Source organism: Simochromis diagramma, unplaced genomic scaffold (assembly GCF_900408965.1).
Source record: "Simochromis diagramma unplaced genomic scaffold, fSimDia1.1 OVJJ01000433.1, whole genome shotgun sequence".
NCBI lineage: Eukaryota > Metazoa > Chordata > Actinopteri > Cichliformes > Cichlidae > Simochromis > Simochromis diagramma.
Window position 1 is genome coordinate 3796956 of NW_024387031.1, and position 25968 is coordinate 3822923.

General features: G+C 38.2%; 2 protein-coding genes and 4 long non-coding RNA genes across 7 annotated transcripts; all 6 read left to right on the forward strand.

Moving 5' to 3' along the window:
* The first annotated feature begins 429 nt into the window (after nt 1-429).
* LOC120740719 lies at nt 430-3570 on the forward strand. 2 transcript variants are annotated; one of them, XR_005697466.1, is made up of 5 exons: nt 430-784; nt 1483-1548; nt 1907-2062; nt 2517-2609; nt 2904-3570. It is a non-coding gene; the product is annotated as an uncharacterized LOC120740719 (long non-coding RNA). The 2 variants fall into 2 exon arrangements; XR_005697465.1 differs by lacking the exon at nt 430-784 and having other exon boundaries at nt 841-2062.
* A 1096-nt stretch (nt 3571-4666) lies between these two features.
* Nucleotides 4667-5260, forward strand: LOC120740729. The gene is made up of 3 exons (XR_005697473.1): nt 4667-4757; nt 4912-4983; nt 5129-5260. It is a non-coding gene; the product is annotated as an uncharacterized LOC120740729 (long non-coding RNA).
* LOC120740730 lies at nt 5255-5911 on the forward strand. The gene is made up of 3 exons (XR_005697474.1): nt 5255-5362; nt 5537-5643; nt 5779-5911. It is a non-coding gene; the product is annotated as an uncharacterized LOC120740730 (long non-coding RNA).
* Nucleotides 5912-5917: 6 nt separating this feature from the next.
* LOC120740571 (transcription initiation factor TFIID subunit 4-like) lies at nt 5918-7173 on the forward strand. Its single transcript, XM_040043019.1, has 2 exons — nt 5918-5995; nt 6340-7173. The coding sequence occupies exons 1-2, from the start codon at nt 5945-5947 to the stop codon at nt 7171-7173; spliced, it is 885 nt and encodes a 294-aa protein (XP_039898953.1). The 5' UTR covers nt 5918-5944.
* A 4844-nt stretch (nt 7174-12017) lies between these two features.
* Nucleotides 12018-12599, forward strand: LOC120740731. The gene is made up of 3 exons (XR_005697475.1): nt 12018-12095; nt 12293-12398; nt 12547-12599. It is a non-coding gene; the product is annotated as an uncharacterized LOC120740731 (long non-coding RNA).
* A 3944-nt stretch (nt 12600-16543) lies between these two features.
* Nucleotides 16544-24391, forward strand: gm2a (GM2 ganglioside activator). Its single transcript, XM_040043169.1, has 4 exons — nt 16544-16751; nt 17254-17406; nt 22663-22845; nt 22988-24391. Exons 1-4 carry the CDS (start codon nt 16656-16658, stop codon nt 23141-23143), a joined length of 588 nt encoding a protein of 195 aa, XP_039899103.1. The 5' UTR covers nt 16544-16655; the 3' UTR covers nt 23144-24391.
* The last annotated feature ends 1577 nt before the right edge of the window (nt 24392-25968 follow it).

Genomic DNA, 25968 nt, shown 5'->3' on the forward strand with positions numbered 1-25968 from the left:
ACTACTTTGAATTGATATTTGTATTAAAAATAAATCCATGATATCTGAAGGCCATTAGTCATAATGACTTTACACACCCATCACTTTTTTTAGTATCAGTAATACAGTCTTGTGTGTGGCATAATCTTTTTGGTTTCTGAAGTAGTCATACTGTCATAAATATAGAGAACCAGTCCAATAGTCACCCCCAAATTATATCACATACATAATTGATTCATTACATTCAAGATGTATTGTCATGACTTTTACCACATATAGACCTGTCGTGGTTTAAACAGCTATAATAAACTTTTCTATTTTCTTGTTTATGTTTAGGGGAGCAGCTGTTTTACTGGCGCTACAAAGGCACAGACAAAACCATAAAGACAACGGTAGTCTGTGGGGCTGATGAGGCAAACACAATTTTTTCAGATTTTCATGCCAGTCCTACACTCAAAAAAATGAATGAGGTGGATTGTTCAGTGTATATTAATTATTTATTTTCATTTTACTTAAAATATATGTTTTTGTTAAGTTAACATATGTTTTTCTAATCAAGTCTACGTAATTGTGTCTATTATTCAACGTACATAATACTAATGTGTTACTTGATGGCATAACATTTAAGTTAAGTCAATTAGGATCGATATACCTTGTATATCCACAAGGTGGCAGTAATGCAAAAACAGTTGTAATGAAACCGCGAAGAACAAGAAGGTTTCACGGCTTGGGCCTGCTCATGCGCAAGACTTCAAATTTAATTGAAAAACGCTGTTTTGGCGCCAAGTTGCTGTTTCTTTGAGAGGTAAGACCCCTTTTTTCTTTGACTATGTTGTGTAGTATCTACATGTTGAGCATAGTTATATTTTGCGTTTGTCTTACAAGACATGTTATATCGTTTGCGTGCGCTTGTTCTACATTAGTTTTACTGGGTCCTGGACATGCTTATTTTGTAGACTGTGTAAGAAACATTTTTATTGTTTTTTGTTTTATTAAGGGATTAGCTACAGGGATTCATGGGGTTATTTTTTCAAGGGGTTATTTTTCCATTTGCTTTCTTGGGATTCCTTTTCTGTAATCCGAGAGTCGGAAATATCGAATAGGATAGCAAGGATAGCATAAAGTGACATTTAAAATCCAAAAAGTCAAGGGCGAAAGCCACTGTGACACCATTGTTCTGCTCTATCAGTAATCGGTATTATGTAAAAATGGTCTGTAAATACAGCATGTTTCCTAGCGGAGTTATACATATCAACATAGTTATAAATTACAGTTTGTGAAAGTACACACTTAAATTTTTAAATAAAATTATTCAAGACATATGAGTGGACAGACAATGGAGGTCGACAGACCTGGTGATAATTGCTTCTATAGAAAGTTAGCACATGGCAGTGTCAATCTCTTGCTTTTCTTCTGAGTAGTATTTTATTAAGTTGTAATTCAAACAATAATTTGCTTCTTGAAATTAATAATGAATTTCTTGTTTTACTTTATAAATTTCAGATCCTGCCTTTACCTGCTCCCTCCTATACTGATGTGGTGTATGTGGTACTGCTGAGCTTGTATGTGGTATGTGAACTGTTATACTTTTAAAAACAAAACTGTTTTATAAGTTAAGTTTTCTTCAGTGACCCATCCCATGCCCCTGTTATTTCTTCTCCAGATCTGAACCATTGTAAAGGTTGCAGTTCAAGGGCCTGAGGCATGAAATTATTTTCAGATCAGCTGTGATCAATATTTTTTGGAACTTGATAAATAACAATAAAAGCTGTAATGGCTCCTTTAGCATTTTGTGTAAATGTTTGTGTTAAAATTATAGCTTTAATGAGGTCTTTCTACATTAGTTTTAGTTATAAAGTATGTATATGTGTACATATAGTATGTATATTTACAGTACAGTATGTTGTGTTTGTTGACATGTTTTCAGGTGGAAGCAGAATTTGTGAGGATTACTACTGCTCCACTTGTTCCAAGGCTTTTTGCACAACTTGACCAATACACTGACCAGCTCATAAAAGTCTTCAAGAAAAAAGGAGGCGTTGCAGGGAAGAAAATTAGACAAACTTTGGCCCCTGCCACACAGGTGAGTTATTCTGTTGGTAGCAAAATATTATGGCTAATAAGATCATTTTCAAGTTTAAACAGCTAGTGTATGGTAGCTGCACAGTGCACTTACATTTATATTAAGCAAGACAAAGTTTGGTACTCAAAACGTTGGAAAACTTAAATTACCTAAACATATATGTAAAATCTGATCCCTCGATTTAGGTTAAACCAGAAGTGAATGTTTTTATGTTATGTTTTGAATGCAAAAAAGATGATGTATTAGTTTGTCTTTACCTCCATTATGGACATATATAATGTGGTGGAAACCCTGCCCAACAGGTTAACTATTCATGTCCATGTGATGATTAGTTGGTCTTGTGTTCATGTCTATATGTGCAGTGGATATGTCATTCATTTTACGTATAATGTGAGTTTGTGTCATCCTAAAGTATTTCTGTTTTCTCTTCCTGTATCTCTGCCACTCTCTACAGAAGGAAACTATTGAAAAGGGGAGGGAGTGTGTCCTCAGGGCACTACCTTTTTACCTGAATGAAGACCCAAGCATCCTCTTCAAAGAATAATTGGTTGGTAATTTTAGTTTAGTTTTTTATCTGTATTAAACCAAATTTTGAATAACTAATGTTGTTGCATGTTGTAATGTTGTTGTTGTAATTTGCATGGAACCTGTTTAAATGTTTTGGGAAATCTTCTTGTATACCCAAACTATTTATATTCATCGTTGAATCTGTAGTCTAAAATAGTGGCGCACTGGGGTGCATGTTCCTAATATTGTGTTTACTTCATTAAAGGGTAGCTTTGGCCCTTTTTCTTTCTTTTTTTAAAACTGGATGCCATTTTTCTATGTTTTTGTGTCTAAGCTACAGCTGTTCAGAGGGAGCTGGAACAAATTACCCTTGCTATCTTTACCATCAGAAGAGCTGATGCCAGCACTCCTCCAGCCGATGTGGGTATAACCATCTAGTGTGTCCTGCATGACCTGGAAGACCTGGCCTCTGCATGTGCACTCTTAATGGATGGGATATATGCACTGAATCTCAGTTAACCTCGAGACTGAAAGCTTTCTTTGAAGTACTTCAGAAGCTCTTCCTTCATCTGTATGTCAGCAGACTCTTGACCAAGGTACAGTTGCTCAAGAATAAACTGAATGAATAAGCCAACCCTTAATTTGGATGATGAATGTTCTGTCAGATGGACAGAAGTTTTTCGGAGGCTGAATGGGAATAAAATGGTAATTTGTAAATGACAGATAAAGGGAAAATTACATTTAAGAGAAATTTAGAACATTTTGAAAAGTTTGTAAACTACTACAATTTGAGAGATTTTACTCTTGTGGGGGGGCTAGTAAGAGACCATCAAAAGTATTGAAATTTAAAGGATTTAATTGAGAGATGATACTGCACCAGAAATGTTGAAGGGTGGTGTGTATATTAGCGTTCAAGGCATATTGTTATGAGGTGGAAATATGTTCATATTCAGTTTGTGTTACATTGTGTGCATTGTAAAGGTAATTGCAATACATACTAAGAATAAGGGTAAGTTAGGAATGCAGGATGAATGTATATTTTGCGGACTTTTAAAGACGAACAATTGTTTCCATGTTAAAATGTTTACAACTGAAGTTTTTTGCCCAAACACTGGTAAAATAAATGTTGACAGTGGCAAGTGTTAAATGGTTACTGCTGTGCTGTTGCAAAAAAACTGAACGCTGACAAGCTGTTTTATTGTTAGACCATAATGTTGGCATGTTTTGTTAAAGTTTTATTTGGGATGGTGATGTAATTTTCTTTGATTACTAATATCAGTGGACTGATTATTATTATTATTATTATTATTATCATTACATTAATTTTTTTTTAATTGTGGCTGTTGAGGTGGACACTTCACTTTGCATTGTTAAAGGAAAGCACTTCATTGGCGTTGTGTTACTGGACTGACCCTAAGCAATCATTGCAAATAGCAACTTTGCTATTCATTTTAGACACTAAAAGAAAAAACACTCCACAGACCTTACTAGCATCACATGTGCATAACTCAAGTGTCATCTTATCAATGTGTTATGTGATCTTCAATGGTTGTTTTTTTTTTTCTTCTATTTCTGTTAGATACAGACATTTAATTTAAAGTCTTGATGTTGCATCTGTCTACATACTGTTAATTACTAACCCTAATGAGCTGTTGTGTTTTACTTTGGACTGGGTTTACACAAATGCTCACTGAATGTGTTGGCAATAAAAGAAATTTTAAAAAATAAGTTGGATGTACTTAATTCATTTGTGTGGAACCTGTTGACAAAATAGATTTATGTAAAACTAATTAATAAAGCACAAGGTGGCTGAAAATATAATATTTGAATTAATCTAACTTAAATTTAACATTTTACTGCCACAAATAAGAAATGTGTTGAAGTAACTAATCTAAACTATCTAACCTGTAAATATATCATCTATGTTCATACAACATAACTTGATTTAGTTAGTCTTAAATATGTCTTGTTAATCTTAAGTAGTTTTTTTAAATTAGATGAACTAAAGATTTTTGCTTTAAACTAACATAATTCAATTTCGTGGAACCTGTTGACAAAATAATTTTAATTAAAGTCAACGTTTCATTTTTTTGAGTGTACTGGGGCCCATTGCGGGCAAACAAAAACAAGAGAAGCCATTTCAAAGCGGTTCTACTGGCCAGGGATGTCAGTGGACATCAATAATTGGGTGGGTACTCCAAAACAAACTCTATGTAATTCGACTACAGCTAAATTATTTTAAGAGGAACACAGCAATGTTTCTGTATCTCTCAAAATAAGTTATGTAAACCTTGATCATCAACTCTTGTGTTTGTTATTGAATTGCTTTTATTTTTGATTAGGTTTCCCAGTGCGCACTTTGCCAGGCAAGTGCTGCAACAATTAAAAAACCAGCAGAATACATTCCGATAAAGGTTAGTCATCGACCATAGCAAATAATCACACAATGTTTTCATTGCTTAGAAACCTACTGATTATATACTTGAAAAAATTATAACAGTAGACTAGCATTCTGTGTAATTTCAGTATTATTAACTTAACTATGATTTTCTTTTTAAGGTCTCTCAGCCATTTGAACTGGTTGGGATGGACCTCATTGGAAAACTTACTGAAACTAACAATGGACATCAATACATATGTGTTTTTATTGATTATTTTACAAAATGGCCACAAGCATACCCTTTAAAGTCAAAATCAGCCGGGGAAGTGACAAACTGTCTCATAAAATTTGTCCACCAGTTCGAAGCCCCGAAAAGGATTCTTACTGACCAAGGCAAAGAATTTGTCAATTCTGTAAGTACTTTAGTCTTTGGCAAAAATATGTGAACTCATATTTGAATAATTTTTTGAAAATGGTTAATTTTCTGGTCTTTATAAATCTGTTGTTGAGATATTAGTATGACAGCTGTTTATGTAAATTCTTATTGTAATGTGCTTATAGCCAGTGTATATAACTTTCTTTTGCAGCTCAACAAAAGGGTTTGCGGATTGTTAAAAATTAAAAGAAGCCTCTGCTCCTCCTATCACCCTCAAACGAATGGGCTGGTGGAGAAAATGAATGGCACCATCCAGAGGTAAATTCTTGGAGTACATGTTATACATTTATGGGGGTTCCCTTCAAACAAAACATTAATGCATGACATTAAACTATTAAAAAAAAATGTAAATGATCTTTCATATGAATGTCTTCTATGTGCTTTCATTGTCAGAGCCCTGTGTAAAGTCGTTGGCGACCAACCAGAAATGTGGGATGAGTATCTGGATGCTGTAATGTTCGGACTCAGAACTAAAAAAAAAAAAAAAAAAAAAAAAAAAAAAAAAAAAAAAAAAAAACACACAACACACGTGACCACCAAATACTCGCCTTATTACCTAATGTTTGGCAGAGAGGCTCGCTATCCTTCCGAAATCCCAGAAGAGTTCATGGTATGTCTTTCTGTCTGTGACAAACTACACGGAAATCCCACACAACGAAACTTTTTTAGTTTTTGAGGCGCAGGCAGATCAGTTTCAATGGATGCTATGTCACCGCCATAAAAGCACTACACCACTGAATATTTCTATGGATTGTTCCACCCCCTCAATAACAGTTTTCTTCATGTCCAATCAATCCCAGGATACACTGAAGCTTTGCCAGAAATACATTGTGTCTTAAAACCTTACCAAAGACACTTAATGTAAATTTTCACTGTATTTCTCAGTTCTTTTATGTATTATCTGTGTATCTTACACAAATTATAGTAATGATAGACATGTCTTTTGATTCAAAGGTTGATGAGAGTGTGGAAGACATTGTGGGGCAGGAGGAGGTGTCGGAAGACATTCAAAAGCATCAAAAACTGTTGGAACTGGTGAAGGACAACGTGGTCAAAGCTCAGGAAAAAACAAAGGGCAAAATAAAAATGATGAAGAGAGATGTCGTCTTCAAAGTTGGTGACAAAGTTTTAAGAGCTAACATAAGCCAGCAGAGGAAAGGGGGGAAACTTGAAGCAAACTTTTTAGGCCCTTACATTATTACAGCAATCCAAGGTAAAAGTGCAGATCTTCAGGATTCCAATGGGACAATCATTCCAAAAGTAAATATTGACCAACTAAAGTTAAGCAAAGACAGCATGCCAAGAGTGCCACACCGGGGTTTAAAGAAAACAGCAGCCACATTACTAACAGCACAACCAGGTCCAGCAGCACCAGCATCTGCTCTAGCGTCACAGGCTACAGCAGCACCAGTGGCGGTAGCACCAGCACCTCCTCCTAGAGCTACACAGGCTACAGCACCAATGGCATCACTACCAGTTCAAACACAACATCCATCTCCAGTTCCACAAGGTATACCAATAACGGTATCAGAACCAGAGTCAGGAGCAACAGCACAGAAAGAGAACAAACCACCAGAACCAGCCACAAGTGCTACAGCACCAGAACACGCTACAGCTCTACAAACCAAAACAGCAGACCCAGCCTCACAGACCACAACAGCAGCAGACCCAGCCTCACAGACCACAGCTCCAAATGCTACAACCACACAAGCCTCAGCTCCACAGATTACAGCCCAGCAATCTACATCACAAACCATAGAACCAACAGTTGCAGAGAAATGTAAATAAATATAATATTTTTTTAAAAAAGGACTTTTGTTCCTATGACAGTGTTTGTTTCAGTACTCTGTAGATCATGGCATAGGAAATTTTACACCTTTAAAAAGATTTTGTTAGGTATATTTCCTAACAGAATATTTAAATTTAACAATATGTTAATGCTTTTAAAAACAAAACAAAACAAAACATTCATGGGGCAAAACATTATAGAAAACTTGTAAAAGGATGTAAGCCACATGTGTAAAATTACACAAATGAAAAAGTGAGTCCTTCAAAACTGTGAATCTTTCTTTTGTTGTTGTGTAACCCAGAATGTTCATGATTGATATTGTACATCTGATGTACACTAAGAGTGAAAAGTTTGGACACACCTTCATTTTAATGTTGCTTCTTAATTTCCTTGTCTATTTTGCAGATTCATTGTTGATTAGAACTCGAGGCATCAAAACTATGAATGGACACATATGGAGCACTAACCCTAACACAAATGATGTAGTAAACCAAAAAGTATGAAAGAATCAAAAATATTTTTTATATGTTAGATTCTTCAAATTAGCCACCCTTTGCTTTGATCACTGCTTTGCACACTCTAGGCATTCTGTCAGTGAGCTTCATGGGGTAGTCACCTAAGATGATTGTCACTGCATGAAAAGCATGAACACACAGAAAAACACTGAATGGGAAGGTGTGTCCCAAATTTTGACTAGTAGTGTATGTTCTTCATTTTCTTCTTTTCTAAGATTGCTGTCATATATGATGCTAGTGACATAGAATGCCCACTACAAGAAGTATATTAATGTTGTGATGATGACTGCCTGCCAGCAACAGTTCGAAAGATCAAATACTCTTTAAGACGCTGCTTTTAACAGCCCAAAAATTGACACTCTATTTTAGAGTGTTACACCCCGGCCTAGGCAACCGGCGTGCAACATAGGAAAAATAAAAATAAGGGAAAAAAACAAAACAACTACTACGGTTTTCCACAAAAATATCCCAAAACGAAAGTATCGACAGCTATTTACATCAAAACACCAAACTATTTACAACCGGGGGGGAAGATCACAACCATCACAAACTGAAACACAGGGCTTAAATACATAGAGGGAGCAATCAGGGAATGGACAACAGGAGGGAAACAAAGCTGGGGCAAATCAGAACTGACGAGACAAGGAAGCGTAACCTGAACACACTGAGATAAGACAGACTTTCAAAGTAAAGCAGGAAACACATAACAGTCACGCCTAAAACAAAACACTGACAACACCGAATCGTAACAGTTCCCCCCACCCAAAAATCAAACATTTAAAACATGTAACCCCAAAGAAAATGTTTGATTCATGCCCAGCGCATACGGCACCGGCTGCTGTTCTGCAGGCGACGCTGATGGCTGGACGGGCCCCTTGGATCCTCCAGTGGAAACGGAAGGCTGGAGCGGTCCCTCGGACCCCACAGCGATGATGGAATGCTGAAGCGGTCCCTCGGACCCTCCAGCGAAGACGGACGGAAGGCTGAAGCGGTCCCTCCCTCGGACCCTCCAGCGAAGACGGACGAAGGCTGAAGCGGTCCCTCGGACCCCACAGCGATGATGGAATGCTGAAGCAGTCCCTCGGACCCTCCAGCGAAGACGGACGGAAGGCTGAAGCGGTCCCTCGGACCCTCCAGCGAAGCAGACGGAAGGCCAGACGGGCCCCTCGGACCCTCCAGCGATGATGGAAGGCTGAAGCGGTCCCTCGGACCCTCCAGCGAAGACGGACGGAAGGCTGAAGCGGTCCCTCCCTCGGACCCTCCAGTGAAGACGGACGAAGGCTGAAGCGGTCCCTCGGACCCTCCAGCGAAGCAGACGGAAGGCCAGACGGGCCCCTCGGACCCTCCAGGGGAGACGGAAGGCTGAAGCGGTCCCTCGGACCCTCCAGCGAAGCAGACGGAAGGCCAGACGGGCCCCTCGGACCCTCCAGGGGAGACGGAAGGCTGGAGCGGTCCCTCGGACCCTCCAGCGGATCCCGGACAAGCCGCCATTATGTTACACCCCAGCCTAGGCAACCGGCGTGCAACATAGGAAAAATAAAAATAAGGGGAAAAAAACAAAACAACTACTACGGTTTTCCACAAAAATATCCCAAAACGAAAGTATCGACAGCTATTTACATCAAAACACCAAACTATTTACAACCAGTGGGAAGATCACAACCATCACAAACTGAAACACAGGGCTTAAATACATAGAGGGAGCAATCAGGGAATGGACAACAGGAGGGAAACAAAGCTGGGGCAAATCAGAACTGACGAGACAAGGAAGCGTAAACTGAACACACTGAGATAAGACAGACTTTCAAAGTAAAGCAGGAAACACATAACAGTCACGCCTAAAACAAAACACTGACAACACCGAATCGTAACAAGAGATAATAAAACTAGTTTTGGAGGATGAAAATAACATTTTTCCAGAAACGGTTATGTAATAGTAAAGGCCACAGGTGCAAGCCTTGAGCCTGAGTATTTTAAAATATAGTCATGTAGCTTCAACTAAACATAATTTTAAAAAATTGTTGTAATAGGTGTTTCTGCAGGAAAAAAAGATTTGATAGGGGGCAAGAGCATTTCTATTGCTATGTATTTAAATTTCTTTTCTTTTATTAATATGAATTTATTTAAATTTCTTTGTAGAACATTGTAAGTGTAACTTTACCCCCAAATAAAAGCAAATTTAAGTGCTCTTTTTTTTTTTTTAACAAAATACAATGTTAAACCATGTGCCCATTTTATCAGCGTCTTAAAAGTATTTACCCTGAAACACATCTTTTGTCAGACAACTACATAAGAAATTATGCATTTTAAATTTTGATTTACATTTAGTCCTGCTGACTTATCTCTTTTTCTTATTACTTTTTGTAGATATAATGGATGCCTGGGCTGGAAAGAGTCCTCACATTCTACTCTCCAGAATTGGTGCTTACAAATTATTCTACTGGGATATCCAACAAATTGGTCCGGACATGGAGTTGGAAAGTGAGGTACAGTGATCTTTACTGACAACAATGCAACTATCAGTGTTTTATTCCTTGACAACAGTTAACAAATGTTTACATTTTGTATTCGCAGTCTATTAATGCATATCTTGCGATCATGGTGAGACAATGCAATCGTCATAATTCAGCAAAAGCAGCATTCATTGATTCATTTTCAATGACTGCCATTTGGAAGAGAAAAGCTCCAAGACTCAAGGTAGGTATCTCTAGAAAGAATCTTGTGTGTATTGTTTAAGTACCTCTGATCATATCCACATCCAGATTTAGATTGGATAACAGCTTATGCAGAAAGAATAAATTGAGACTGGGGTTAATAGATGTGGATAGTTTATTAGACTTGACAGTTCTCTTTTGTTCTCTGCTTGTCTGGTTTCCTCCTCTTTTTGTACACACTCCAATCAATGCTTGATTTGAGATTTGCAAACATTTGGGCTAATATCTCTTTTGAAATCATCAACACTGCTTCATCTCTTTAATAGGTACCTTTTTATTATCAAGTGATTCATACGTCACTGTTAAAGAGGCTTAAGAAAGCATTAAACATTATTCTGCAGATGGTAAAAGGATCGCATTGAAAATGATTGAAAATGAACTCCATGTCCAAAAAAAATCCTTAGAAAGACCTTTATTAGTCTTGGAGGAAGTAATGTGCAAAACCACTTATAAAAAATATAAGATAGTCCAGCTTCTTGCACAGGTTAAAGAAATGAGGGGTGAATCATGGCTGTCGCAGAGTACTTTATAAGTGGATGATATATAATATATCATAAATTGCTTTAATAAAAAAGGACTCTAAACAACATGTTATTGCATTCCTTTCTGAAGTGAATATTTTTATTGTTTTGTTTCAATTTAAGATCAAACCCATGGAGCATGAAGTCATTCTGGGAATTGTAAATGAACATCATCACTGGACATTAGTGGTAAAAAAATAATTGCATTTACAGTCAAATCAGTTTTATAAGACAAATGCATGGCATGCAGATAATCGTAAGTCTTGAATTATTACATGTAATTCTCCACATAATTTTACTGTAGGTCATTTACCCACAAGAAAAGAAGTCACTGTATCTTGATCCACTTGGAGAAACTAAACAAGGTATCCAAAATTGTTTGGAATCAACAAGGTAAGGATAAATGTTGAAATTTATTTTGACCCTTTATTAAACTCTTTGTTGCTGTTGTTATTTTTGTGTTTATTATGAAAATTATAAGTATGATGTCAATCAAAATTTTTTTTAAAAAAAATTGGTACTCACAATTAAAAAAATAGCAGCAACAGGTTTGAATTTTTGTGTTGGCCTTCTGATATTGTGGTGTTATGGGTTAATTTTGCCTTTAAAGAGAAGTCTCCCCATGTTTCAATGTTTATTTGAGGACCTGATGTCTGTATGAGATGATGTTTTTACATTAGAAAATATAGCACGGGGAGAATAATGTTTAATAGTTGCATAAAGTGTTGCGGAGGTTTAGCACTAAAACATCAGACAAATGTCTAAAATAATTTCACATAGGTTATACATGTGTGAATTTCATCTTTGCTCCTCCTCCACATCTCTTCAAAGTGTACTGTGTAAGTGATTGATTTCTATATCATGGGCGGAAACGGGAAAAAAAGCACAAGTAATTGTCCATGGAAATGCATTGTAGACTTTTAAAAAGTAATGATTTTAACAAAACAGTGTGGTCAGTTCTTAACTTGATGTTCAACAGACACTTAAGCTCTCCATACTGTTCACCTTCTTGTGTCACCAAAATTTTAAAACATGTTATTTGTTTTTATTGTACTTGTCTTTCAGGGCATTCATGCGAAAAAAAGGATGCAACATCTCAAGATGGACTTGTGACACAGTCAAACACCCAAAACAAGTGGACGCTACCTCATGTGGAGTCTTTGCATTGAAAGTACGAGTCTTAACCGTAATACATACATATATACGAGAATATTGGAAATGTTGTGTTGTAATAAATGTTAATGACAGGAAAAGGAATATAAGATAATTACACAATAAAAGAAAGAAATTGATTCACAGAAAACAAATTACTATAAAATAACATTTACGATATTAGCCTATTTAGTCATCTTAGAATCTCTTTTTCAGTTTGCTGAAAAGATCTTGCGAAAAGAGTCAATAGACTTTCCGTCTACAAAAAAGGCCATAAACACACACAGGCTGCAAATTGCCACCACTCTTCTCCTAGAGACAGGTAACTCATTTTCCACCATTCAATGTTCTCACATCATGAATATTTTCATCGTGATGGCTGTAGAAACAAACCATATAGTTGTTTGAATGAAGTAATAAGTGCAGTAGGTAGTATACTCTATGTGCTATTTTTTCACTTTTTAAAACAGATGACTTGACAAACATCTGTCATTTCTGTGGGGAAGAAGAGCATGAAACTGACAACAAATGGGTAATGACATCAAGAAAGACTGCTAAATGTTATGATCAATTCCCATAAATGAAATTTTAACATTGGGATTTGTAATTATTTATTTTTTTACAGATTCAGTGTGAGATGTATTTGCGGTGGTTCCACCAGCTCTGCGTGAAAAGCCCACCACCAGAAGATGTGTTTATTTGTTTCGCTTGTACATAGTTGACACTAAAGGTCCACAGCTAGTGTTCTTATGGCACACATTGTCGAGAACACATATCTACATATATAGATGTAGATGTTAAATTAAGAAGTCTAAAAAAACCAAATGGTCTCCAAAGTTACTGTAGTTATTAGTTATACTGTTATTTATTTTGCAAATAAACTCTTTCATGATGGCAACGCCAAGGTGCATTATTGATGGGGGGGACACACATTTTGGCAGCCGATGCCACACAGCCTGATAAATTTTGTATCCCTCCATAACTTTTGCTGTGAATAAGACATCTTCTCCAAAGTTACTGTACTTATTGGTTATACTGTGACTTATTTGGCAAATATACCCTTTGTGATGGCAAAGGCAATATGGATTACAGATGGGGGGGCACACATTTTGGCAGCTGATGCCACACAGCCTGATAAAATCTGTATCCCTCCATAACTTTTGCTGTGAATAAGACATGGTCTCCAAAGTTACTGTACTTATTGGTTATACTGAGATTGATTTTGCAAATGAACTCATTCGTGATAGCTTCGCTACAAAGTGTAAACCGAGTGTAAATTCACTGGAGAGCGACGTGTTTCCATGATCGCATCTGGTTTTACAGTATTATAGTATCAAAGTCTTTTTCTAGACAAAGTATTCCCAGCAGGTTATTTCAGTGTACAGTATAAGGTAAACTGTCTTCCACACGGCACATTACAATGTCACGAAACTAATATTAAATTCATCGAGTCTGCTGTTTTACAGCTTTTACTCTTTATCGCGTCGACTGCAGATCAGTGACAAGTAGCGTACAGAACGGAGCTGGGCAAGTGGCTCCTCCTACTTTGCGCGCTCCCGTGAATGGGGAAACAATTTTTGACGGGGGTAACTACTTTGGCACAACAGCGCCCCCTCACCCAGGAAACACGCAGAGCGAGAGCGTCACCATGTAACCATGGCAACCGTAACGCTGCCGCCTGTAACAACAGAACATAGCTGTCAAACAAACCCAAACAGTCCTGACCCGCCACAATATGAAACAGGAAAGTACCGCCGTGTAATCCATTTATTTCAACAAAGTAACTGTATTCTAAATACCACCGTTTTAAATGGTAACTGTAACGGAATACAGTTACTCAAATTTTGTATTTTAAATGCGTAACGGCGGTACATGTATTCCGTTACTCCCCAACACTGAACATAACACAGACTGAACTAAAGACACAGACTCACACGCAGGCACGGCAACAGAGGGAACAGAGACGTGGGACCAGGACAGACACAGACACTGACTGGACACGGGGAAATAGCAGACAGGGGAGACAGCAACTAAGGATTACACAGAGACAAACCATAAGACATAACAAAGAGACCAAAGAATAGAATGATAAATAATATATAAACTCAAAACCCTGGGTCAACAACCCAGGCATCCTAACAGATACAAGCTGTAGCTTTTGTAAAACTTCCAAGCAATCTACTATACATCTTTTTTGGTTTTGTAACCTTGTGCAAGATTTTTGGCAGAGTTTATATGTTTTTATCTCAGTAAATGTATTTAAAGGATTTGCACTGTTTTGGAAATATGTTTTATTTGGTCTACACAAAAACCAAAGACAATTCAACTTTGATAACAGATATATGATTAACTTGTTAATTTTAATGGCTAAATTTCATATTCACAAGTCCAAATGTTTAGGAAGACATCCCTCTTTTTATGTATTCTCCTTTGAACTTGTACAGTATCTTAATTCAATTAAGAACTCCACTAACCCAGAAGCTATAAAAACTATTGGTGTTTGTGGAAAAAAAAAAAAAAAAAAATCAAGATCTTGCAATCAATTTATTCTTTGGCTTGATTGGTTACTTTCCTCCTAGCATATTTATATTGTAGGTTCTGAAAATTGTTCTTTTATTTGGTTGTCTATGGTATCCAATTTTTTTGTAAGTACAACACCATTAATACGGTACTGTTTAATTCTATTTTGTATTGTACTGAGGTTTAAATAAAGGTTTGAATGAAAAAAAATCTTTAGATAATTTCTATTCTGTCCTACAGCGACATCTACAGGCGTTATGGTGCAGATACAGGACGTAATTTAGTTCCATCCTGTAGAAAAAATGATTTTGCTGTTGCCACAGAAAGAATATTGTAGTGTTTTTGTTTTTGCATTGAAAAAGATTCTGCTGATTATCATTTATTTATTTTCCACGGTAATACGTTCTTTAAACACTGTGCTCAGAGTCAATCAACTGAGACACACATGACCAGGTCAGGTACATGAGTGTGAGACTCCACCTCGCACGATCTGATATCCTCGTGTTGGTGTTGTTCCCAGATCATCATACTAAATGTTGTTCCAGGATCAACATTGCAAGTGACCAATCAGAATGTTGTGACGTCATACTTTTGCAACTTCGGGAAAAACCGGCGTAAAACAAAAAACTGTACTTAAGCTACGTGAAACCGCCTCTGTCCGCCGATCAACGGACCCTGACCCTAACCCTAACCCTTTAATAAACAGTAAGCAGAATTGATATTGTCCTTGCAACATTGGAATTTCATAAATGCATGAATGGCTTGGCGCGCAAAAGAATAACGTCACAACAATGTGATTGGTCACTTGCAATGTTGAACCTGGAACAACATTTTCATGATGGTCTGGGAACAACACCAACACGAGGATATCAGATCATCCCTCCACCTCTGCTCTCCCCTCCTGTTTCTGCATTGTCTCTCTGTGTTCGGATGTTTTTATATGTAAAATAAAAATCTTTTCTGCTGCTTTTGAACAGACTTTGTCAAAAATACTTACTTTACTGAGAAAATAGTCAACTTTTTCATTTGGATGTATTTCACTGCACAGAGAACAAACACAACTTTTATTTTTTTTTATCCAAATTTCACTCTGACATCTGAGCACCATTGAATTTTCACAGCAGTGTTTAATTCCTGGTTTAAACCCCCCACAAAGGTTGGATGTGATGAATGGTTTCAATACTGTTAGCTGTCCAGTGGATTGAAGATCCAAGACCACTGAGATCTGTGATACACTTAGATCCTAGCTCATCATTGGCTAGTTTGCTAGACAGTCACTCAGATTGCAGACCTGATGTTCTGATGGAGATTCACCAAACAGTTATACAGAGTTACTATGGTGGGGTTTATGGTCACTGTCTTATGGGTACCACCGCATCATGGAATTAAGGGAAATGATAAGGGCAGTAGGACAGAGATTAAGAGCAAAATACAGCACAAAATGAAAGAAAGGTGGCAAAAGCAATGGGAAGAAGACAGGAAAAGGCGAAAAATCCAAAGGAAAACAGGCGAAATGAGAAGCACAGGAAGGAACAGGAGAGAGTAGACGATTATATCCTGACTCAGATTTGGGCACGCTGGTTTGAATAGCATGTCGTTTTTAATAGGAAAACATCGTACAGTAAGTGTGACTGCAATAGAGAAGAAGAAATAATAAAGCATGTTTCAGTGCACTGTCAGAAATATGATGCTGAAAGAAGACAACTGATCGAAAAGCTTGCTGATATGAAAGTGAAACTGGACTTGCTTGATTTATTTCGTAAGAACTCGAGAAGTGAAAGTTATCAGGCCTTATTTAATTTTTAAGGAAGACTGATTTGTTTGCAAGGATTTAAATTGTGTATTTTTTTTTCCATTTCTGTCCACACTCCACACCAGTTGGTGGCGGTAATGCACCATTTTGCTGTTTGGCAACCGCCAATAAACAATATAAAGAAGAAGACGTGCTGTTTTGTCACGTGACTACGGTCAGCGCGATCGTAAATACGGAAGTGCTGCAAGGTATAAGCCGTCGACGCTCTGTTTAAAGGCACTGTGGAACTGTGCCACAAACGTGAGGATGGACAAACGTGTGGCGGTAACGGTGCTCGTAGCTGCCGCTTTAGCTCAGGTGAGCTGCGGCTCCTTCGGGTGGAAGAAGGTCAGGAACGTACGGGTGAGCCAAATCCCGCCGGGTACCAAAGCCTCTGTGCGGGTTTTATTTATCCACACCGAAGCTCCCACTGTGCTGTTTCAGGAGACCTCACGTACTCAATATGGACGGTTCATCCGTGAAACCTGCCGAAGTCGTCGTAGAGCCTTAAAATTGCACGTGCGTGTGGGGGCTCGGCGAGGTCCAGGGTTGAGACTACCGAGCTGTAACAGCTCTTCTAAACTAAACCCGGAAACACAAACTGAGCTGAAGAGAGTGGATCCACAATGGAAACATTAGAGATAAAAAAATAAAAAAAAAAACGAAAAGGAAAAACACTACAGTATCCAAGAAACAAACATGAAAGTCGTGAATCCAATGATTCCTTGATTGCTGTGTGTTTGGACTGCGTCACTCAGCTTTCACGTCTGAACAAGTTGATTTTCCTGGAGTACGGAAATGCGGGAACGCTCTGACCGTGATGGGAAATATCTGAGGTTTAAACATAGTTTTATGCATTTTGCAGGTTTTGGGTTTCGACTGGAAGAACTGCGGACCGCCTGATGCTCCAGCTGTGCTGAAGACCCTCACCATGTCTCCAGATCCAATCTCCATCCCAGGTGATCTGACAGCCTCCGCTTCTGGGTCCACGGCCGTTGAACTCGGCGCTCCTCTGTCTGTGAGTACGCTTATCTATGGATGGCAGTGACATGAGGATGCTTTCAGTCGAGTTTCACAAATAATTTTTCATTTATGACTAACATCAAAAGGAGCAGATTTTAAAGGAAGCAGTAGGGTACTTTGTTAGTTTTAGCACTATGTAGCACTTCCCTTTTAGCGCAGCCACAGTGAACAAAGGGATTAAATGTCTCCCAGTTTGAAATGGTTTTTGTTTAATTTTTTCATTAGAGCGAGCTGCATTCAGAACACTTCACATACTCACAAGTTCCAAACACACACAGGCAAATTAACCGGATCAACCAGTTGAGCTGAGATGGAGCCTTTGTCAGCTGTCATCAGGCAAGAGGTGGGCTACACCCTGGGCAGGTGGTCAAACACAAACGAGTATCTCAAGGTTAAAATGTGCACTGTGAGTCTCCTACTCATCAGAAAACTGTGCCTAATATTGCTTATAACTAGAGCTGGGCGATATAAGATTTTTTCATATCACAATATGTTTTTTTTCATTTCAGGCGATAACGATATATATCACGATATAAGCCAAATAACTATATTTGTAAGATTTAAATGTGCCGTTGCTCACAAGTAAAATGTGAAATAATCAACAGCTTGTTTTGATTTAAATATTTATTTCCCATAATAAGTTCAACAGGGTAGATGTACTTAAGGAACACGAGACTTTTTCAGATAAATAAAGGCAAATATTGCAAACTACACAAAAGGCAGCCGCTAAAGCGTTTAAGTTTCAAAACAGAACAAACAAAACAGACTACTAAATTGTCAATTCCACTTAGAAACAAAATATTAATTCTAAAAATAAATCTTAGTTTGTTTTACAGAAGAACAGACAAAATTGACTAACTTTTGTCAATATCAAATAAACTGAGAACTAAAAGGAAATTCTCAATCTCTCCTTGTTGTATAGTTTAGCTTTTCAAACAGTTTTAACAGTTACTTTAGTCTGACAAAAGCCGAATGACGAATTAGCGCTTCCAGTCAGAGATTGAGCATGCACCGGTTTATTGTATTTCCAGACTTTCTTTCGGCACAATTTACAGTGCGCACTACTCTGTTTTTTTGTCAGACTTGAAATAGGCGAAATACCTTCACACTACGGAACTTCTATGGCTCTTCCGTTCGACAATCTCTCCGGCATTGGAACCATCATCTGTTTTCTCTTTGGTAACCTTCGGTCACGCTCTCGGTTGATTTTTCTCTAGTCGGCACACTCATTTCCTCCATTACCGGGTGGCACAGCGACTGGCTGCTTCCAAACAAATACACATGTGCGGCTTGGCACTTGGGCTGTACGTAACAAGTCACGTGACGTGACGCTGCGGCTGTGATTGGTTCGGCTCTGCGCTACTTAATTTGGATTGGCTGTTCTTCCTTTTCTTTTTTTTTTTTAAGAGGACAAGAGCGGTGAGGTCTATCGCAATAGTTTAATTTTTCTATCGAGAAAAAGTTATTTCGCAATACATATCGTTATCGTTCTATTGCCCAGTTCTATTTATAACTCTTTGTATTTTGTAGGCAAAATAGAGGATATTTTGTTGATGCTTGACTGAGATGAATAACTTGATGGATTTTAATTAATGAGTGGGTTGAATAACTTAGAGATGATGGAACGGACAAGATTCTTTCTCTTTATTCCTTTAGTTAAGTATTGAAATGTTAGGAAAAACCTGACTAGTTTATAGCAGTGTCATCCTCCACAGGGTTAACTTAAGTAACAGGCACAAGGTTACTCAACAGTGGTTTAACTGTCTGGTATAATATTCTTATTATTTGGCAAAGCAAAAAGTCGTCTTGTCTGGATCTGCCGCTGATCCTCATGAGCTTCATGCGAGCTAAAAAGCAGCTTTCAGGTTTAGATGTTCCAAACTGTCTGTCAGAATCCTACAAAGTCCCAATGAAGTGTGCCTATCCCTAAATCGAGTACAGTTATTGAGTATTTTTTTTGAACAGTTATTGAGTTTAGTTAGACCTCGGCCCTGAGGAAACAGCTCCTCATTTTATTGTTTCATTGCCCACGTGTACTTTCACTTTGACAGTTAAAGTTTATGTGGAGTGAAAGGGTCTTGGTTTTAGTCACTTGTGAGTAGGGATGGGCACCGGTTCTGACATAAATGGTAGTAACCAGACCGAAAAGCAGCGCACATTTCGGTGCTTTTTTTCCCTGAGATGTCATACACTTCGGATTCCAGCCAGTCATTTTACCTTTCCGAGGATAGTAGGCGGGCCCAGGTACGTACGTTCTTTTAGAGCAGAGCTACAGATTAAAAACGCCCAAGGCGAAGCGGTCAAAGTCTGGCTGTACTTCATAGCAAAAGATGCAAACTCAGCAGCCTGCAACAAGTGCTTTAAGGTGATACTGTGCAAAGGAGGTAACACCTCGAATCTGATGAAACACCTGGCGACGCATAGCGTTTTTGTTTTTTGTTTTTTTTTAAAGTCGAGAAATGCACCGTATTTGATAGCTTGCTGCAAGAGCTCACATCGAGCACATCTACTGTGGGTGTGGTGCCTGTTATCGGACCCGGAGTTAGCAACATCCCCCAAAAACCGGAAGATTAGAGTCCTGGCCCCTAGCCCTGCCAGTGTAGCAGAAATGATGACGGATGATGACGGCAGCAGCAGCCGTTCTTCTCTGGGTCAGTAGCTTAATGTTGTTCGTGTGTAATTTACGTTGAGTAGGCTAACCATGTTATTAACTTAATGCACGTAAGGTGAACTAGCAAACACTGTCGTAGTTACATGCGGCTGTCTTCTTGTTTGGTGGCAGATACTCCCTTCATCCTGGCCAAAAAGGCTAAAATGACCAAAGAAAAAGTGGAAACTGCTAAACATGAGAGGTTTTTGGACAAAGTTGGTGTTTTTTCCATTGATTAAGCACTGCTTCCAGCCAAGAGTGATACCATAAATCCCCTATAGCTGCAGAAAAGGCTAACATTGTTATCTTTTTACAAAAAAACAGCTAAACATGAGAGGTTTTTGGACAACGTTTGTGTTCTTCATTCTTTAAGCACCGGTTCGAGCACCGTTTAAGCACCGGCACAGTTTCAAAAGTACCGGTTTGGTACTGGTATCGGATAAAACCTAAATGATACCCATCCCTACTTGTGAGATAGATAGATAGATAGAATTTATTTTGAACATTCAAAAATAACAAGAGAAATAAGAAAAACTTTTAAACAAAATTAAAAAACATCAAGTTTTCATGTATATATCTATATCTACAGAATGTGTGTGCAACTTGTGGTGTAGACTTGAAGCAGTTGATTAGTCTTTAATCTTGGAAAATGAAATTAAACTAAGAATGTTGTTTGGGTTACATGGTACACTGAAAACAGAAGCTTGTCTGTGAAGCATGGTCACATGCTCCAAATAAAGAACTGGAAATGGTCCAGAAGAGAGATGAATGAGCTAATGTCATCAGAATGAGGAGAGAGAAATATTAGAAAGGTATTATTACTTTATATATTTCAACTTTACTTAGAAGCACGCATGAAAACCACTTCCTGTTTCCAATCTGTGTTTGATACAGAGGAATAAAAATACTGTCCGGTTTGCCAAGATATATAAAGCATTTAGAAGAAACACCTGATGGCACAGAGCAGTCAGGTTTTATTGGATTTTATTCAGTTTTCTTTTCTTTCATTCCTCAGTCGGTTTATTTGTACACATATTAACCAAATAAATAACTAAATAGACAACCAGTTGCCTCCTGTGAGGCCTACACATGGACACCCCCCGGATTAGGGCTGTCATTTATTTTTACAGGTTTAAGATTTTTAAATTTAAATCATTCTGCAAACTAGACACAGCCATATTCTAATGTTTAACAGCAATATTAAAAACTGCAGTGTACGATTGATACACAGTGACACATTACATTCTTCAGGATCACAGTAATATAATGAGCTATTGGACTAAAGTCAGTAATCACATCACACAGTTACAATTATGTGGTTACTTGTGTGACCAAAGTTCTTTACCTGCACTGCGAACCAAGAGAGAGACAAAACACCACCAACCACGTTGTTTTCTTCATGCATACGTGGCTACGATCAGCTGATTTCAGTTTGTGTGCAGGGAGGACGACGATGGTGGACATTACTTTTATTTTTATCACATGAAAGGACGAGCGTGACGGTAAAATTCAAACTGTGAATTATCTGGATTATTCTGCTGATGCAGACACACACCGTTCTAACACAAAGACAGCCCACAGCTACACCTGATCTTCAGCAGATAACAGTGATCCTGTTACAGTGTGAGCAGTCTGTTTCTAAAGTAGAATCGCCATGACGATTGCTTTGAAGCCTGCTGTTTTTCATCTTTGCTCCGTGTTCATATTTGAAAACTAAGATGGTGTGTGTCCTTATTAGGATGGGAATTTGTGTCGTGTGGGGCCAAAGGTTTTTATTGCTTTTTGGTGATTATGTCACAGTTTATTACAGAGCAGCTAGAAGGTAATGTAATGAGTAGTGTAACATGATGTAGTAGTGATGGTGATGGTGTGTTTAAGGATGTGAGAGGCACTTGGAGGTTTTTTTTTTTTTTTTTTTTTTTTTTTTTTTTTGGGGGGGGGTTTCAGCTGTAAAGCGGCAGTCATGCGTCTGCAACGGGAAAAGAAACTTTATCACTCAGCAGAACTTGTTCTTTGTCACATGTGCAGTGATAAGCGTGAACTGCAAAACTCTGATTATGATCCTCTTCAAGGTCTCCTCAAATTTCTTTTACAGTTCTTGGATTTACTGCAGTGAGTAATTAACCTGAGGCGATTGTGGTGATGAGTTCTATTCTACCTTCACCAAATCAAAGGTCACTGCATCATGTTTGGCTGCTTTTAGTTTTTACGTTTGCTTCAACCTGCTGATGTTTTTCTTTATTTTATCTTATTTTTATGATACTTTTGTAAAATTGAAAATAATTCTGACATGTTTATGTGGCTGTTGTTGCGTCTTGTTCACGCTGATGAAGGAACCTGCTATGTGGAGAGCTGAGGAAACTGGAGTTTCAAAACTCTGCACACACTGAGGCAATAAACTGAAGCTTCCTGCAGATTTGTAGATTTAAATTAAAAACCAAATACCCAGCACTTGCACGTTAGCTATGATAAAGGCATATGGAAGTATGTCGGGTATCACAGTTTCCTCTCAACAGGGTTAAGTTTGCGGCACGGCGCTGGTGACGCTGCAGCATTTTTAACACATGTGCTGCTGTTTCTCTGTCTCCTCTCAATCTTTAGCTAAATGTAACTCTGGAGAAGGAGGTGGCAGGTTTCTGGGTGAAGGTGCCCTGTCTGGATGAGGTGGGCAGTTGTCACTATAAGGACGCCTGCGATATCCTGAGCCAGCTGATCCCGCCCGGCCAGGACTGTCCCGAACCGCTGCACACCTACGGCCTACCCTGCCACTGCCCCTTCAAAGCTGTAAGTCTTTGATTTCAAATCAGATCACTTCTCAGTAGCTGGGATTGAAACATGTAGAAAACCATTTAGGGATGAAACATGAGCCCTGAGCTCTGTGACCTTTAAACATGATGAAACAGCATGACTCTCCCTCTGTTCTCAGGGTTCATACATGTTGCCACAGTCAATCTTCTACCTGCCCAACATCGATCTGCCCTACTGGCTGACTAACGGGGACTACCGGGTTCAGGGGGTCCTCGGCAGTCAGGGCAAAGAGCTGGGCTGCCTCAAAGTCACGCTCTCCATCCACTCAGACTGAGCCATCAGCCGGAGCCTCATGGTTTTAAAACTGGGAAATGAAAAAAGTTTTCACCAATGAGGGAGGGGAGATGTGGGATAATAATCAGAAGAAAAGACAACAAAAACAGGTTTTATGGGATGAAACACACAGAACATGAGCTTCTGCAGCAATGTACGAAACCAGGCGCAGTGATGCACTGAAACATTCTCTTTAGTGAAATTACAGGTTTTCTCCACGTTAAGATGCATCCAAGCTGCTCTTCTTTCACTCTGTATGAACACAAACTGCGTCACTGTATCTGCTGGACCTCTTATCGTGCTTTTTAACCATTGAGAACGATTTTACAGGAGCTGAAATTTTATTAAAACTACTTTTAATTGCTGGAAAAGCTACTGAAGTTCCTGTTGTTCATCAACTTTTTATAGTTTTCATCTCCTGCAGTAACAGAAAAACTAATTAGCAAAAAGCGAAGCCTTTATGTCGAAATATGACGTTATTATTATCACAGGTATGAAATGATCTGCTCACATGAAGGAAAATAGATTTAAACATGGATGACAGAGATGCATAAATATGCTGAAATAAATCACATGAATACTCTTAATGAAATAATAGAAACCAATCTCTTTAGTTTTGCTTTAAGCTCCACTTGAGTCCAAATCTCAACCTTCAGTTATTCAAACAGTCCTGCACCTCAGTCAGTCCCCAAAGGTCTGACTGGTTTCATGTTTCCTGAGGAACTAAACCTGTCAGCATTAACATAAAGAATAACCACTGGAGCTCTTGCTCCTGTAATAATAAAGACTGTAAGATGGAGGGGATGGCTGTCTGTTTATGATTTCTTCATAATTCAGCCGTCAGCGGTCCTCATGACAAAACTTGGAACAAAATGATGTTGCAGCTCACTGAATTTTAGTGCTACTGTCTAAAAACCTGCTAACATTTGTCTAATTTATTTCTTATTTTTAAACATTCTGTGCTTTTTTTTTTTTTTTTTTTTTTTTTTGGATAATGTCACATGTCTTATTTTAACTGGGAGCCAGTTTTGACTGTTCAGTTATTGTGAATGACCTTATTATTATTGTTGTTATCACTATGTTTTTTGTTTTTTTTTTAAAAACTCTTTGTTGCTAAGTGCCTGATTCATTCTTTCTTTGATTCATGTAAATCAGAGTTCAGATTTTTCTTGTGTGATGATCACAGAAAAATGTTGCTGTTATACATTTGACTGATTCAACACAGTTTTGAATAAACTTTATCACATAAGTTATTCATGCTTTTCTGGTGCAGTAAAATCAATTACCTCAGGAAAAAAAGGTTCACGATAGGGCTGTTCGATATAACGATATATATCGGATGATGATATAAAAACGACTAACGTTTCATTTAACGCTATCGTTTGTTTTGTGGTGTTGCAAAATAAACTGTTTATAGCAATATTTTTTTTTTTCATCGTTTTGATGGTCACTGTAGTGGCTATATTAATTTCTTAAAGTTCTCTCTTTCTCTTATATTTAATATAACCAGACTATGGATGGACAAGCACTTGTTTTTATGCATTGTTGTTAGCAACAAGATGGTAACACCATCACGTGTCCGCTTGTTTATTTTCCACATAAACCTTTCACAATAAAGCTCAAGATCCTGTTGAGACTTTTCAAAATAAACTGAATCACGTGAAAGAGTATGCAGAGTATTTACCGATGAGAAGCAAAAAAGAGCCGTCAGGTGCTAAAAAATAAACCTTAGACTCAAACTTTAGAACAGGCTTTTCCACGCCGTGTAATAAATACTCGCAAAGAAAACGGCGGCCGTTACAACTTTATGTCTAAAAATGTGTAGTTTCATGCATCGGTAAAACACTCGACACCAGACACCCGACGCCCAGCTGGAAACACTTCAGCTGCCCGAGATTCACAGAATTTACAGATAATGTTAAATTTTTGTGATTTTTATATCATTATCGGACGATAGATGTTTTATATTGGGATATGAGATTTTGGTCATATCGCACAGCCCTAGTTCACAATGACTAAAACAAAGTTCAGAGGATGTTTCTGTTAGGTAGAGGTAAGGTTGCTACAGGAGTTGGTCCTCTACAGTGAATTGGCTCCTCCCAGATGAAGGAGACACTGGCCGCCATTCGGCCTCTGCTTTGCATCATTGTGGAGAAGAATTAAGACTGCAGCAGGAGACACACCTCAAAGTGGCAAAGATCTATTAGATGAACAGCACGCGCTGACTGTCATTGGGCTTCCTCTAACCTCGTGAACTCTGCCACACCAAACATTTACGGGTCACCAGGTCAACCGTTGTTGACCGGTTCAGAAGCTCTTTGGGACTCGCTTTGGACATGTGATCATCTCTGAACACGGGGCACTGCAGCTTTTATGTGTGCTTTTGTGTTTTCCCACAAGATGGCAGCATATCACATCCAAACATTTGCTGAGCGTTCACATTAAAGAGTCACATGTAGACCTGCAGCAGTAACAGATGATGATAAAAATGCTTCATAGTTATTTTTGCTGAGACTGAATTTTGCTGATTTAACTGTCAAGACCAAGAGTCAGCTTTGGGCATTTTTAATCTGCTTCTCACTGCAGGAAACTAAATGTGTAACTCACATTCAAGAACGCAGAACAATAGAAATTACCCACTTTCTTTATTTTGACCCAAACAAACCCACTTAGTGTTGAAGTCACGGCAGCAGTGAATGTTAACAGGAAACGCCAAAGAATACTGGAAACAAAAGGAGGAAAGTGAGGAATTACACACGAAGCAAACAGCCCAGCATAGAGTGGACCAGCACCACTGAGTTTACATCCAGAAAAAACCCAATGGAA

Bases quoted from the DNA above. Each gene is read 5' to 3' on its own strand.
- LOC120740571 (XM_040043019.1), top strand. From the start codon at position 5,945: ATGTTTGGCAGAGAGGCTCGCTATCCTTCCGAAATCCCAGAAGAGTTC. The intron at 5,996-6,339 runs GTATGTCTTTCT...TTTGATTCAAAG, and splicing joins AAATCCCAGAAGAGTTCATG to GTTGATGAGAGTGTGGAAGA.
- gm2a (XM_040043169.1), top strand. From the start codon at position 16,656: ATGGACAAACGTGTGGCGGTAACGGTGCTCGTAGCTGCCGCTTTAGCT. The intron at 17,407-22,662 runs GTGAGTACGCTT...CTCAATCTTTAG, and splicing joins AACTCGGCGCTCCTCTGTCT to CTAAATGTAACTCTGGAGAA. The intron at 22,846-22,987 runs GTAAGTCTTTGA...CTCTGTTCTCAG, and splicing joins GCCACTGCCCCTTCAAAGCT to GGTTCATACATGTTGCCACA.